Here is a 14,705-nt window from a genome sequence, read left to right as displayed (position 1 = left end):
CAGAGACACGCGCACACATGCACACACACACACACAGACACACAGAGACACGCACACATGCACACACACACACACACACACACACACACACAGAGACACACGCACACATGCATGCACACACACACACACAGAGACAGAGACACGCACACATGCATGCACACACACACACACAGAGACACGCGCACACATGCACGCACACACACAGACACACAGAGACACGCACACATGCATGCACACACACACACACACACAGAGACACACGCACACATGCATGCACACACACACACACACACACACACACTCTCACACACTCACACACTCCCCGTGCCCCCTCACCTCAGGCTCCTGCGCTGCTCCCTCGCCTTGGCAGCTCCCCCGTGGGCCCGGCTGTGCCTGGGATCCTCCCTCCTGGCCTCGCATTTCATGCCAGGTCTTTTCAGAGAAATACTCTAGAGCCATGCAGGGGGAAAGCTGGGACCCCCTCGCTTTGAGCAGCCTCTCCATCCCTCCTGGAACTGCTGTCACCTGTCCCGTGGGGACCCTCCCGGGGCCAGCCTCGGCCCCTCGCCCTGTGCCAGCGCGGCAGCGGCTGCTCCTTAACCAAAGACAGGCCCGGGGTGTGCCAGGGGGGTTGTTTGTCCCCCGGGGTGTGCCAGGGGGATTGCTTGTCCCCCTGCAGTGAGAGGAGCTGGGAGAGCCGAGTGCCAGCTCCCCCAGCCTGGGGACTCCTTGGATCCCAAAGGTTGGTGGCACGGGCACGACTGGGGGTGCCGGGGGCCCTGGAAGGACCCATCTTTCCCCAAGGCTTGGGAGGGATCGCTGGGCGTTCTGGTGGCTTGCAGCCCTCCCTGGCTCAGGGGTGCCCTGTGTCTGTCACCTTGTCCCCCACCTTGTGCCACCACGGGGCGCTCACCGCCCCTGCCCGGGACCCCCGGCCGCTGTCCCCTGCCCGTGCCGTGCCTTGCCACGCTCTGCCCGCTGCCTTGGTGGGCACCTGCCCCCCGTGCCACCCGCCCCACGCCCCGCTGGCACCCCCAGGGCCGGCGCCCGCGCCGCTGCCTGCGCCTGCCTGCTGCCCTGCTCTGTGTCCAGGAGGAAAGAAAAAAGCAATGGAAATTCTCTTGTATAAAAAGGAAAAAAAAAAAAAAAACAAACCCACATGTAAAGAGATTCTTGGTTTTTATCATAAATATTCTAATAAATTAATGTTAATTTTTAGCGGGGGTTTTTCCAGCTGTTCGGGCTCCTGGTGCTGCCTCACGGTCCCAGCTGTCCCAGAGGAACAAGGTGGCTGTGACACTTTGTCCCCATCGTTGGCACGGAGAGTTTGCCTCTCACCCTTCTGCCTGGCTCAGGGACAGCTGGAGCCCCCTCCCAGGGGGACATTTTCAGCTTTGGCAAAGACAGGGGCTCAAGAGAGGCTCCCAAATCCCTCCCTGGAGCTGTGTGCTGTGAGGGTGTGCAGGGGGGTGAGAGGGCCCTTCTCTGGTGGAAGAAGGACCAAAATGCCCCGGATCCCCCCAGCCTCAGCAGAGCTCCGGGGCCGGGGGTGTCCCGGGGCAGCGCAGCCCCTCGCTCGGGGAATTGCGATGGGAATTCGTTCCACGGCGGCAAAGCCCCGAGCCGGAGCCGTGACTCAGCCCGCGGCCATCCCGCAGCTCACCTGCCCGGCACACCTGAGCGCCAGGGTCCCCGTGCCCGCGGGCACAGGGCTGCCTCACCCGCCGCAGGGCTGGCCCGAGGGGTCCCGGGCACGGTGAGGTGGCCGGGGATGTGTGACAGGCAGTGCCAGCTCAGCGGGTGCCACCCTGGCATCCCGAGCAGGGTCCGGGGTGGTTTGTCCACTGCCCACCCTGGACACTTGGGCCACATGGCCTGGGGGTGAGGGACAATTTTCCGCCCCGGACACTGCCCACACTGGACTCTGCCCACATTGGACACTGCCCACATTGGACAATGCCCACCCTGGACACTGCCCACCCCGGACACTGCCCACATTGGACAATGCCCACCCTGGACACTGCCCACCCCAGACACTGCCCACACTGGACTCTGCCCACATTGGACACTGCCCACATTGGACAATGCCCACCCTGGACACTGCCCACCCTGGACACTGCCCACCCCGGACACTGCCCACATTGGACAATGCCCACATTGGACAATGCCCACACTGGACACAGAGGAAGCAGCAGGAGCGCAGCAGCCCCGGGCAGTGCCCAGGTAACTCACCTGCCCACGTGCTGGGGAGCATCACCTGCAGCCTGGTGTCAGTCATGCCTTTAGAGCGAGAACTCCCCAAACCCAGGCATTTCCAGGATATTCTTGTTTCTGTCCCAAAGGGTGAGTAACTTTTTTTAATGAGGGAGGACTAATGATCCCTCCGGGGCTGTGCTGTCACCACTGAGGCACTGCCAAAGCACTCACGGTGCTGGGGCTGGGGCGTGGAGGGGCCCCAGCGTGTCCCCCTAATCCCAGGGTCCTGGCAGTGATCTGTGTGCCCCCCATGCCCCAGCGTGTCCCCCCGGCCCCCCATCCTGGCAGTGATGTGTTTTCCTTGTGTGTCCCCCCAGCCCCACGGTCCTGGCAGTGATGTCTTTTCCCTGTGGGCACCCTCCATGCCCCATATCTCCCTCTCCCCAAAATGTGTTTGGGCCTTGGGGGTGGCACCAAGAACAGGGAGAAAAGGGACTCAGAGCAAGATGACCTTGTCCTTCCATGTGTGTTCCACGGTGTTTATGCCCCTTCCACAGCCCCCATGCGTGAGGGTTACAGATCTGCTGCCTCTGCCCCAGCCAGAAGGGCTTTCCCGTGCCTCAGTTTCCCTCTGTGGTCCAGCACGGAGCCTGGGGTGCGGGGACTGTCCCCATGGCCCCAGCAGGTGCCCATGAAGTCCCTGCCTGAGTGAACCAGCTGCTCCAGGCTCAGCAGCCTCCAGAGCAGAGCTCCCGGCTGTCCCCAGAGGAGAGGGCACAGCCCTGGAGCTGCCACCACCTGCAGGGCACTCAGTGTCACCCGGGGCCCCGAACCCAAAGCGAAGGGAGCGGCTGTGCTCCCTGCCAGCCCCAGTTGTGGCACCGGGATGGGTCATCCCCTGCCAGGGCTGGAAAGGCACAGGTCACGCCAAGAAAAACAGCACGTGGTGTCACCGGGAAGCCACCGAGCCTGGGGACACAAGGGTCATGCTGCCAGGGGACAGGGGAGTCCCCAGCCAGTGATACCCGGGGCAGATTCAGGCAGGGCACATCAGTGCTGGGGTCACTGCTGTGTCCCTGTCCCCACAGCCCGGCGGGGCCGTGTCCCCCCCGCTCCCCGGGCAGCATTTTGCAGCAGCCAGGGCAGGTGACAGGTGCCATTCCCGAGCTCTGTGTCACCTGCACTAATGACACCCTGCGCTCCCTTTCATCCCAGCGCCTCCCGGGTGGCCCCTCTCGGGCAGCATCACTCATCATCCCTTCCAGGAGGGGATGTGGCCGAGCCTGGGGGGCCAGGGCAGTGACACAGGGACGCCAGGCTGAGATCAGAGAGTGGCAGCGCAGTGACAGCCCTCATGCCGTGCACTGGGTGCTCACAGTGCCCCTAAGCCAGCCAAACCCAGCCTGGCTGTGGCCAGCACGGGGACAGTGTCCTGCCTCTTTGGAGAGCTGCAGCCGCAGCAGCTGGTGGCACTGCCCCAGGGAGGAGCGAGGAGCGGCGGTGGCACCTCGGGGACAGGCTGGCTCTGTGGCAGCGAGCGGGGCTGGACAGCAGCTCCAGCGCCTGGGAGGTGTCCAGGAACCGTGTTTGCCCAGGGAGGACTTGGACAAGGCCATGGAGAGAACTCCACCTCCTAAACCCACAGGGACACGTGGGCAAGGGCGTGTGCGTGGGGACAGTGACGAGAGCGGGGACAGCAGCAGCTGCGCTGGGGACAGTGCCTGTTTGGCCAGGGACGGTGGCTTTTGTGCAGGGGGATGGCTGGACTCTGCGCGGGGGCAGTTGGTGCCCACATGGGGACACTTTGTGCCCACCTAGGGACAGTCTGTGCCTGCGTGGGGACACTTTGTGCCCGCGTGGGGCAGCCACGCACAGCGGTGCCCGCACGGTGACCGTTTGTGCCACAGCGGTGCCCGCACGGTGACAGTTTGTGCCACAGCGGTGCGCGCACGGTGCCAGCTGCCGGGGCACGGGGCCGGGGCCAGCCCGGGACACGGTGCCGGTGCCGTGGGAGGGGGACACCGGCGCGCCCCCGCCTGCCGGCGGCTCCCGCGGGGCGGCTGCGTGACGCTGGTGGCTCCGGGAGCAGGGCTGGGTCCCTGTGCTTGCTCAGGGAGGTGGCACACGCCCTGCTAATGCCGAGCGGGTCGGAGCCGTCCCACGCGCGTCACGGAGCGCCCGAGGTCCCTTCCCCGCAGGCCGGAGAGGTTTTCACCCACTGCCCCAGTCCCGGCCGCTCCCGCTCCTGAGCCCCGGTTCCCGCTGCCCGGTTCTGCCCGGGGCTGCCCGGGGTCCCCAGCGCCCCGAGGGGCTCCCATCAGGGCAGGGGGTTCCACTCTGTCCCCCGTGCCCCTTCCCGTGCCCGGAACCGGGGGGTCCCCGCTGCTCCCCACGCCGATCCCCGGGGATGGAGCGGGGTCCGGGTGCTGCGGATCCCAGACCCCCGAGGGACGGAGCAGCACCAGAGCCCTGCCCAGCTCGTCCCAGAGGGATCTGCAGCTCCTCTCCCTGCCTGGATCCCCCAGCCGGGTCCCCCGGGCCCGTGGGGTCTCAGCCCTTCCTCCGGCTGCATCCCCCGGTGCATGGAGCCATCCCCAAAGCCTTTCGGCCCCTCTCAGCCTCTTGGGAAACCCTCCCCGATCCAGCCTTTTCGCCAGCAACGTCAAAAGGGTTTTGCAACGAGAGGCAGCTGCCTGATTTTTAATCAAGTTCCTTGGAAAATCAGTTTCCAGCAGGGCTGCCCTTGTCCTGTGCCCCAGCTGGGAGCACCCAGGAGCAGCTTTTGATTCCCGTGGAGTCACAGGGGTGCAAGCCAGGGAGCAAAACCCCACAGCAGGAGGAGCATCCCAATGGGGACCCCCGGAGCCCCTCTGGCTGTCAGTGCATCAGGGATGGGGCGATTCCAGAGGGAACCAGGGTTCCACTGCCCTTCCCTCCTTTCCAACCCCTCCGTGGATGCTCCTGAGCCCCCCAATTCCCCCAACTCCCCTTTCTGCAGCCAGCTCCAGCTCCCAGCAGCCAGCCCTGGGATGTGGCAGATCTCCCGAGCCAGACTTGGCCTCTTGGGAGAGCTCTGCAGCGCCTGCCCTGAGGTGGAGAGTCCCAGGGTGGATGATCGGCGGTTTTCAGGGGAGTCCTTGCAATCAAACCCTGCGAGATGTAAAACACAACCAGCCCTGGCTCAGCTCCTGGGGGCTCTGGGCTCCCGAGGAGGGTCCCCAGCTCCTGGGGGGCTCTGGGCTCCCGAGGAGGGTCCCAGCTGGAAGGAGGAACCCGGGCAATGGGAGCGGCCGTGCAGGTGCGGAGCTGGAGTCGCTCTGTCCATGCCGGGGCCGCGGGGCAGCGGCTCGGCAGGGAGGGAGTGCCCTGCTGGAAATGTCTGCGGGGTGAAACGCGGAGAAATGAGCGCTGCAGAGGGATGGGGATTGTTGGGATGAAAGGAAACGGCCGGTCAGAGGCTGGGGACACCTCTGGCCCCAGGGGGAGGCGGTGGCTGGGCTGGGAGCTGGGCCACGCTCTGCGATTCAGGGGCTGGCTCTGAGCTCCTGGAGTTCCATCGCCCCAGGGTGGCACCCAGAGCTGGCACATGGGGGCCCTTTTGGCCCGGGACAGGCGCCAGGGGGAGCTGGGCGTGCCAGGATGGGCACACTGCGCTGTGGAGTGACACACCACGGGGTATCTGTGGGGTGCCAGACCGTGGACATCACTCCAGGAGAATCAATGGGGCGCCAGCCTGCAGAGCATGGATGGGCACCAATGGAGCGTCAGATCACCGGGCATCTGTGGGGCACCGGGGTACAAATAGGGCATCACCGGGGCACCAGCTCACGGGGCATCAGGTCATGAGGCATCAAGTGTATAAATGGAGCATTAGTGGGGTACCAATGGGGCATCATTGAGGTATCAGTGGGGTAAGAGAGGGGCACCAAGGGTACCAGGGCATATCAAAGGGCACCAATGGGGCACCAAAGGGAAACAACGGCACATCAGAGGACATTGCTGTGGCACGAGGTGACTCAGGGACACCAAGGCCGTGGCTGGGGTCCCACAGGACACCCTAGGGCCACCCGGTGCCTCCCGGGCTGTCTCTGTCCCCCGTATCCCTGGGTCTGTCCCTGTCCCCCGGTGCCACCCGGTGTCCCCCCGGGTCTGTCCCTGTCCCCCGGTGCCGCCCATGTCCCCGGTTCTGTCCCTGTCCCCCGGTTCTGTCCCTGTCCCCCGGTGCCGCCCATGTCCCCGGTTCTGTCCCTGTCCCCCGGTTCTGTCCCTGTCCCCCGGTGCCGCCCATGTCCCCCGTTCTGTCCCTGTCCCCCGGTTCTGTCCCTGTCCCCCGGTGCCACCCATGTCCCCGGTGCTGTCGGTGTCACCCGTGCCCCAAGCTCGCCCCGCCCCTCGCCCCGCCCCCTTCCCCTCATCGCCGCTTCGATTGGCCCCGGTCCAGCCGCGCTCCTCCCCCTGGGCCCGCGCTCGGGCCGGGATTGGCGGGGGCGCGGGCCAATGGGGCGCGGCGCGGGTCTATAAAAGGCGCGGCGGGGCGCGGGCGGGCGCAGCGCTCGGCGGAGCCGGTGGCGGGCGGGGGGCGGCCGGGGCCGGTTCTGTGCGAGTCCCTGCGGGCACCGACCGCGCTCCCGCCGCGCCCCGCGCAGCCGCCCCTCGCCGGCGCCACTGGGGGGGTTGTTTTTTGTTTTGTTTTTTTTTGCTCTCCTCCCCCCACTTTTAAATTTTCCTCCCGCTCCCCCCCGCACCGGCACTTCCGGCGGGTTTCCGGGCGGTTTCCGGGCGAGCGGCTCCGGCGGCGGCGGGGGCGATGCTGGAGGCGGCGGCGGGGCCCGCTCCGGGCGGCGCGGAGCAGCGCGGGAGCCGCTTCAGCGTCCTGACGTGGGAGCAGGTGCAGCGGCTGGACCAGATCCTGGGCGAGGCCGTGCCCATCCACGGCCGCGGCAACTTCCCCACGCTGTCCGTGCGGCCGCGCACCATCGTGCAGGTGAGGGATCCGCGGGGCTGAGGGGCTGCGGGCCGGGGCCGGGCCCCGCTGGACTCTGCCCCGCTCCGGCGGGGGGCAGGCAGAAAATAAAAGTGCTGAGGCGGCGATAACCGGCCCGGCGGGCCCCGAGCCAGCCCGGCCGGGCACCGCGGCCTCCTCCCACGGCCCGTGCGGGGCGAGCGGAGCCGCTGCACGGCCCGGGCTGGAAGGGACCGTAAATGAACACCGGGGAATGGCCTCGGCCGGGGGACTGCAGGGAGCCCGGCACGGCTCTGCACGGGACAGCCCGGGGAGCCCGGCACGGCTCTGCACGGGACACCCAGAAATCCCAAAGCGGTGTCCCAATGCTGAGTGCCCCAAAGCAGTGTCTCACTGCTGCCCGACTCCTGCCAGGCCTGGAATTCGGGAAAAGCGCCTCAGCCATGGGCAGGGACACCTTCCACCAGGGCAGCTTGCTCCGAGTCCTGTCAGCCTGGCCTGGCTGCTCCAGGGGGAGTTAGAAGTTCTGGGGGGCTGGCCCCCATCACCCCGGGGGTCCCGGTGGGGCTGGCCCCTGCAGCACCCACAGCCGGAGTGCCTAAAGCTGCCAGGACCCTCCTGAGTAGCTCGCCCATCCCTGCAGCTGCTGCAGCTTCTGCCATGGATCCTGCTTGGCTTCCTCCCCTCTTACCTTGTTCCTATTCTTCTTTAGTTAATTTATTGCCCTTAAAAGCAGTGAAATGTGTGTGGCCAGGGCAAAAGTGGCTTTTTTTGGAGCTGCTTCCACGAAATGGCTTCGTGCTGGTGGACATGTTGGGCTCGTGCTGGAAGAGTAACATTAATTCAAAGGCCGGATCAAATGTCTGTGTCCTTTGATTTCTGGGCACCCCTGGCTGAATTCTCCAGAGCCTGCCCGAGACTTCTGCTTGTTCACGAGCTCCTCTTAGTTTAACCATCAAGTAATAACTGTGTTTAATATTAAACTAACAATGTAGCTCGAATGAGCTGATGCATATTCATATTTGGGAGGCGACTTCATTCCTCAGTAATGACTCATCAAATGTAAAATCGGGCATGTTGGCTTCTAATTAAAAAGCCTATTCACGGCGCTAAGACCCAACTGGCTTTCACAATAACCGGGATTTTGGAGCCTCAGCTGCTTGGGAAAGAGTCAGAGTTGAGCCTGGGAGACGGAAGGTGACATTTGAAAGGCTGGTGTGGGATTCCTCGAGTTGCTGCCGGGGCAGCAGCAGCGCTGGGCTTGGCTGCCTTGGCTGGAACGGCAGCTGGTGAGAGCTGCAGGCAGGAGGAGGCTGCCCTGGCTGGGCAGCACCGAGCCCTGCAGCAGCTCTGGGGCTGCCCAGAGGATGCTGCCAGCAGCAGCCTCCAGCACGGGATAGCTGAGGGCTGTAATTGTGCCCGGCCGTGCTGGCAGAGCCTGTGTTTAGGGCTGACTAAGCTGAACGAGTAACCCAAAAGGCAGTTATTTATCCTGTTGTTGTTGTCCAGGGAGCTGCGAGGCGCAGGTCAGGACGCAGCAGGATTTGCTCCTGCCTGGCTGTCACAGTCAATTATCCCAACCACACGGAAGGTGAGCTGCTGTTGTGGGAAGCAGGTCAGCAGCTGCCTAACCCTGCAAATATCCAGCCCTCTGGGGGAACGTGCAGCCCTGAACCCACTGCCTGCAGCCAGGGGGGATGAGCTCCAGGTGAGGGCTGGGGGCTGGAAGCTCCCAGGGAATGGCAGAGTGCTCTGCTCCCTGCTGCTCAGCAGGCTGGAGATTTCTGGGATGGTTTGGGATGACACTGACTGGAGCAATTGGGTCTTTTCTCTGTTTTCTGAATATATCTCACACAGACAGCCTGGGGAACGTGAGTAAGCTTGGAGCCTGTGGTTCTGGAACACTGCAGGTCCTGAGCCGTGCCCATAAAGGGGTTAAGCAAATGTTCTTTGGGGTCAGGAAATTAATCTGGAACGAGATCTTCTCCGAGCACAGGGCCCAGCTCTGCCTCTAAGACTTTGTGACCTATATCTCGTGTCTCTGAGCCTGGGAGCAGCCTCTGAGTGCACGAGCAGTGCTGGAGCTGTGCCCCGGGTGAGTGACTCCAGCTGGCAGCAGGGCAGGCCAGCAGCTCCCCTGGGTGATGTCTGCTCCCTTTGGGGCAGCAGCCCTGCGTGTCCTCTAGGAGCAGATCCATCCTTTCAGCCTGCCTGCCCTGGAAAACTGCTTCATTCCCTGGCTGGGCAGGTGTGGCCTGGCTGCCCGGGGAGCAGCCCCTGGTTCTCTGTGCCTGGCATGTGACTGTCACCACGGGCTTGGCTGCCCTTCCAGCCCAGCAGGGATGGCCATGTCAGGAGAGAGGGGAAGCACCACGAGGGAGCTGCCTCCTGAGCCCTGACAGCCTCCCAGGTGTGCAGATACAGGGGATTTGTTCTGGGGTGATTTTGGGAAGGCAGCTGGGGGCCCTTGGCGCGGTCACAGAGGGTCTGGGATGTGATGAGGGCTCCCTGCTGCAGTCCCTGACCTTTTGTGTGTTCTTCCTTCCAACAAAACCCATGGAGGGGCAGCTTTACTGCTGCTGGGACCAGATCTGCAATGCTTCTGGTCTCCCCCAGAACTGCTCAGGCCCAGGGCAGCCAAGAGGGTTTGGCCCTTGTGATGCAGCCTGGAATTGAGATTCACATTTTGGGCAGCCAAAATGCAGAGTTTGTAGGGCCTCTCAAACTAGGGCAGGCTCCCAGGGCCGAAGGGCCCAGTCAGACTGGCTCTTGATGATCCAATTTGTCCATTTGTGTCCCAAGCTTCGGCTCTTTCAAGCCATGGCCTTGCCCTAGGCTGGCTGGTTGGGACTCCCAGGGAAATGAGAAATGGCTGGAGGGGAACACGAAAGCAGGATGAGACGTGGGGAGAGCTTCTGCTGGAAGGTGCAAACCTAATCTTCCTGGGATCTTTGAGATGAGTTAAACTCAAATTATAAGCTGGTGTCCAGATAGTTTATTTTATGGTCTTGGGGGTTATTTTAGCCTCCTGCTTGTTAAGTAATCAGGCAGGTGATTCAGCTTCCCAGTAAATGAACAAAGCTTTGGAGGGGCTGCTGGGTGTGCCAGGACTGAGCAGGCAGCATTAAAATCACCGGAGTAACACCCGTAAGATGAAAGCTGCCTCTTGTGCTTGATAGCACGCCAAGCTCAGCACGAAGCTCTGACACACTGGAAATTGTTAGGATACACTTACTAGTTGGGACATGAACTTGCATACGCCTGGCTGGGGCTTTTGAGCTGCTCTGGCATCTTGATTTGCCTTTAATGAATCCTGACAGGCCGAAGGGATGGCTAAAAGGAGTGAGCCACCCTGATTAAATCCACAGGGACTGCTGCAGACTGTGCTGCCACCTCCTCTTTGGGGTCACTTTGGGGTTGGCTGCTCTTGGCTTGGTCACTGCAGCGGGGAGGGGACGTAGAGGGCAGAGACCACCCCAAAAAATGGGGTCAGGAAGGCTCTCCAGGCCAGAGTGGGGAAGGCAGGGAGAGCAGACCCTGCCCTGGAAGCAGAGCAGCTGATCATGTGCAGTGAGATCTCTAATGCCAGGGAATAAGTGAAGGAGAGCCACCCCAGCTGCTGGCAGGACTTGGGATGCTTTCCAAAGTGACCTATTTCCGATGGATTAGCTTTTTATTTCACTGTCCTGCACTGGAGTGACCTGTGTGAGTGCAGGGAGTGCTCCTGCTGCTCCCTCCCGCCTCTCACTGGCCCTGTCTCTGTCCCAGGTTGTCCGTAGCCGCCTGGAGAAGAAGGGAATCCCGGTGCACAACGTCAGGCTGAACGGCTCAGCCGCCAGCCACGTCCTGCACCAGGACAGCGGCCTGGGCTACAAGGACCTGGACCTCATCTTCGGCGTGGATCTGAAGAACGAGGACGTTTTCCAGCTGGTGAAAGATGTGGTCATGGACTGCCTGCTGGACTTCCTCCCCGAAGGAGTCAACAAGGACAAGATCACGCCCATGACCCTGAAGGAGGCCTACGTGCAGAAGCTGGTGAAGGTGTGCAACGAGACCGACCGCTGGAGCCTCATCTCGCTCTCCAACAACAGCGGCAAGAACGTGGAGCTCAAGTTCGTGGACTCGCTGCGCCGCCAGTTCGAGTTCAGCGTGGACTCCTTCCAGATCATCCTGGACTCGCTGCTGCTCTTCGGGGAGTGCTCGGAGAACCCCATGGCCGAGAACTTCCACCCCACGGTGACCGGGGAGAGCATGTACGGGGACTTCGAGGAGGCCATGGAGCACCTGCGGCACCGCGTCATCGCCACGCGCAACCCCGAGGAGATCCGCGGCGGGGGGCTCCTCAAGTACTGCAACCTCCTCGTCAGGGGCTTCAAGCCCAAGTCCGAGGTGGACATGAAGGCCCTGCAGAGGTACATGTGCTCCAGGTTCTTCATAGACTTCTCTGACATCGGCGAGCAGCTGCGGAAGCTGGAGTGCTACCTGCAGAGCCACTTCGTGGGCATGGAGAGCAACAGATATGACTATTTGATGACCCTGCACAGGGTGGTCAACGAGAGCACGGTCTGCCTCATGGGACACGAGAGGAGGCAGACCCTGAACCTCATTGCCATGCTGGCCGTGAGGGTCCTGGCTGAGCAGAACATCATCCCCACGGTCACAAACGTTACCTGCTTCTACCAGCCAGCCCCTTATGTCAGCGAAATAAACTTCAACTACTACGTGACCCACGTGCAGCCCTTCCTGCCTTGCAATCAGTCCTACCCCACGTGGCTTCCCTGTAACTGAGCCAGGACAAACCCCAGGGTCTGTCCTCCAAGGTATTTCCGTGCCTTGGGGGGTTGGGAGGGTGGGGAGGGGGGAGCAAGATGGAACCTACCGACCTTCCCAGAACTGCAACAAAAGGAAACTTCCTGGACTCTTGCTTGAGTGTCTCGTTCCTGGGATTGTTGGGACGAGCCTTGTCTGCTGTACACTGTGATGGGAAGTGCAGTGTTATGGGAATGACTCCTTATGGAATTGTGGAGGCAACGGGGTGGGTGGGGTGTGTGAGGGGAGACTGTAGAATTACGCTAAGGTAGAGCTGCACTGCCCTGAAATGGATCTGAATTGTGGTTTGTTTTTTTTTTTAGTGCAGGAGGTGTTCTGGGTTTGCAAACTTGTGGTTTCTGCCGAGAGAAGCCAGGGTGGCTAATTCCTTTGAAGGACCAAAGAATCCTGTTTAAGTGCCTGTAACAATATAAACACAACTGTACTGTAAACTTTATTATTTTCTGCAGGGGCTGATGGCCCAGAGCTCGAGTGGGGAATGTCTGAGGAGGAAAATGTTTCTGTCGTGGGTGGGAGGGTCGCAAGATCATTTCTTATCCTGGCTGAGGCCAGAGCAGGTTCTGTGTGGCTGAGGGGTTTGGGCATGACTTGCTCCCTGTGAAGGACCAGCTGGAGCCAAGAGCTGCCAAAGTGGGGCTGCCTAACCCGGGGGGTTGGAAATGCCTGAAACTGGGAGCACTGGGAAGGGGGGAATGCATGGTGGAAAATGCTGTGCAGGGCTTGCTGGAAAAAAGGCAGCAGGGACCTACACTTGGATTTCTTCAAGCTCCCAAGTCTGCAGTGCCAAAATGTAGTGAGGCAGATGATCTGTCCAGGAGCCTGCCCCAGGCTGCCAAACCTAATCCTGTTTTTTCTAGGGGAATTTGAAATGCTGCTCTTCCAATTTTTTTTTTTTTTTTTTTTTTTTTGACATGCAGTGTGATTTTTAATGCACAAAGCCACAGGCCAGCTGGGCCATGGGGAAGGTGAGGCTTGTCCTTTGAAGCACAAAGCATCCAGGTCACTGGTCAGTCATTTCCAGCTGTTGCTGTGTCCTCCAGGGAGGTGGACAGACCTCTTCATGCTGGAGATCATCCCTTGGGCAGGTCCCATCTCCAAAGCAGCCCATTCCCAGCTCTGTGATTCCCTGATAGCATTTGAAATTCATTCTCTAGCTAGAAATGGAGCCTGGGGGCAGAAGGAGGGGTGAGGTTAGTTGGCCTTAGGGAAACAATGTCTTCTGAGCAGACCCTCTGGTGTTGGGAGGGTCTGGCTCTCTCAGTGCGGTGTGGCTCTGAAGCTGTCGAGTGTCCGGAGCACAGAGGTTTTTCGGGAGGTGCCTGGGCTGCCGAGCCCCAGCGTCTCAGGTTTCAGGGGCAGGCAGCAGGCATTCCCCAGGGATGCTGCTCGGGAACACCACCGCGGCTTCCTGCTGCTGACCTATCCAGTACCTTTACTAACTCGTGTTTTTTGGGGTTTATTTTTGTTTTTGTGACAAAACTGTAAAAGCCGGGCAGATTGAAATAAAGACTAGATCCTTGGAATGTGTTTAGCCAGATTGGTACCTTTTTTGGGGTGGGGGTTTGTGGATGGGGAGTCAGGGGGTGGGGGTGGCCCTTGGCATCCCTGGAGCCCAGCTCTGCTCCCTGCCCCGGGGCTGGGCAGTGGCGCTGACCCTGTGCTTTGCAGGTTTTGGTGCCTCCTGAGCTCAGCCCAGCCTCCATGGCAGCCCCCAGCTCCCCAGAGCCCCGTCCCATGCTGGGAGCCTGGCGTTTCCCATGCAGGGTCACGCTGGTTCGGGGCTGCGTGTGGGAGCCTGACTGTGCCACTGCTGTGGCTTTGAGGAAGGTGGGACTTTTTCCTTGTGTTTCAAATGGAACATAGGTGCCATGTAGCATGTTTTTTACAGGCTGCTCCTGCCCACAGACGCACTAAACTGAGATTCCCTCCTTCCCTTTGAGGTGTCCAAACAGATCCCCTACAGCCAACAGCTCGACAGGGCGACCTACCATTGAGATTGCACTTTGGATTTATGGAGTGTGTGTGGTGGGACTCTTGTGAGTGGCTTGAACATGAATTTTTCTAGACCTTGCAGTGATACTGTGCTGCCTCTTGTAAGGGGGCAATTGGAAGATTCCAGTAGCTTGAATGGCACTTGATTTATTTTTTTTTCGTTGTTTTGTTTGTTTTAAATGTCTTTTTTTTTTTTCCTACACCTGTATCACTTGTCATGCGATGGGCTTGACATAGACTCACTAGATTCTTTAGAATCTGTTACGAATAAATACAGTGTATTCAAATTTGTTGGATTATTTTTATTTGCTTGTCCATCCGGGTGGTGTGATGAGGAGATGTCCCAACCCTGTTCCCACCAAAAACCAGGCTCAGAACCAGCTGGGCACCTGGAAGGGGGCAGGCTGAGCTTCTGGAATGGATCTGCCCGAGTCCAGAGCAGCTCTGAGCCCTGGGGAGTGCCGTGGCTGTGTCAGCTGGGGGAGGTTTCTGTTTTAAACTCTGTTCTTTGGAGTTGTGCATTTTGCCTTTCCCTGCTGCTGCAGAGGGAAGGTGGCACCAGAACCCTCCCTGCTGGCTTTCCATGGCTCCATCCCTGCTGCTGAGAGCAGCAAGAGGTGCCTGGAGCCCTTGGGCTTGGTTCTGACCTACCTGCAGGGTGGTTCCTCCTGGGGCAGGAGAGGCTGGGGAAGGTTTCAGTCCCAGTAAAAGCTGTGTTCTGGGG

General features: G+C 60.9%; 1 protein-coding gene across 1 annotated transcript; it reads left to right on the top strand.

Annotated features, from left to right (window-relative positions):
* Positions 1-6,780: 6,780 nt before the first annotated feature.
* TENT5B (terminal nucleotidyltransferase 5B) lies at positions 6,781-12,037 on the top strand. The gene is made up of 2 exons (XM_058819788.1): positions 6,781-7,180; positions 10,928-12,037. Exons 1-2 carry the CDS (start codon positions 7,004-7,006, stop codon positions 11,945-11,947), a joined length of 1,197 nt encoding a protein of 398 aa, XP_058675771.1. The 5' UTR covers positions 6,781-7,003; the 3' UTR covers positions 11,948-12,037.
* The last annotated feature ends 2,668 nt before the right edge of the window (positions 12,038-14,705 follow it).

Source organism: Ammospiza caudacuta, chromosome 25 (assembly GCF_027887145.1).
Source record: "Ammospiza caudacuta isolate bAmmCau1 chromosome 25, bAmmCau1.pri, whole genome shotgun sequence".
Lineage (NCBI taxonomy): Eukaryota > Metazoa > Chordata > Aves > Passeriformes > Passerellidae > Ammospiza > Ammospiza caudacuta.
The sequence above is the reverse complement of the archived record's forward strand: the minus strand, read 5'-3'. Positions and strand labels throughout refer to the sequence as shown.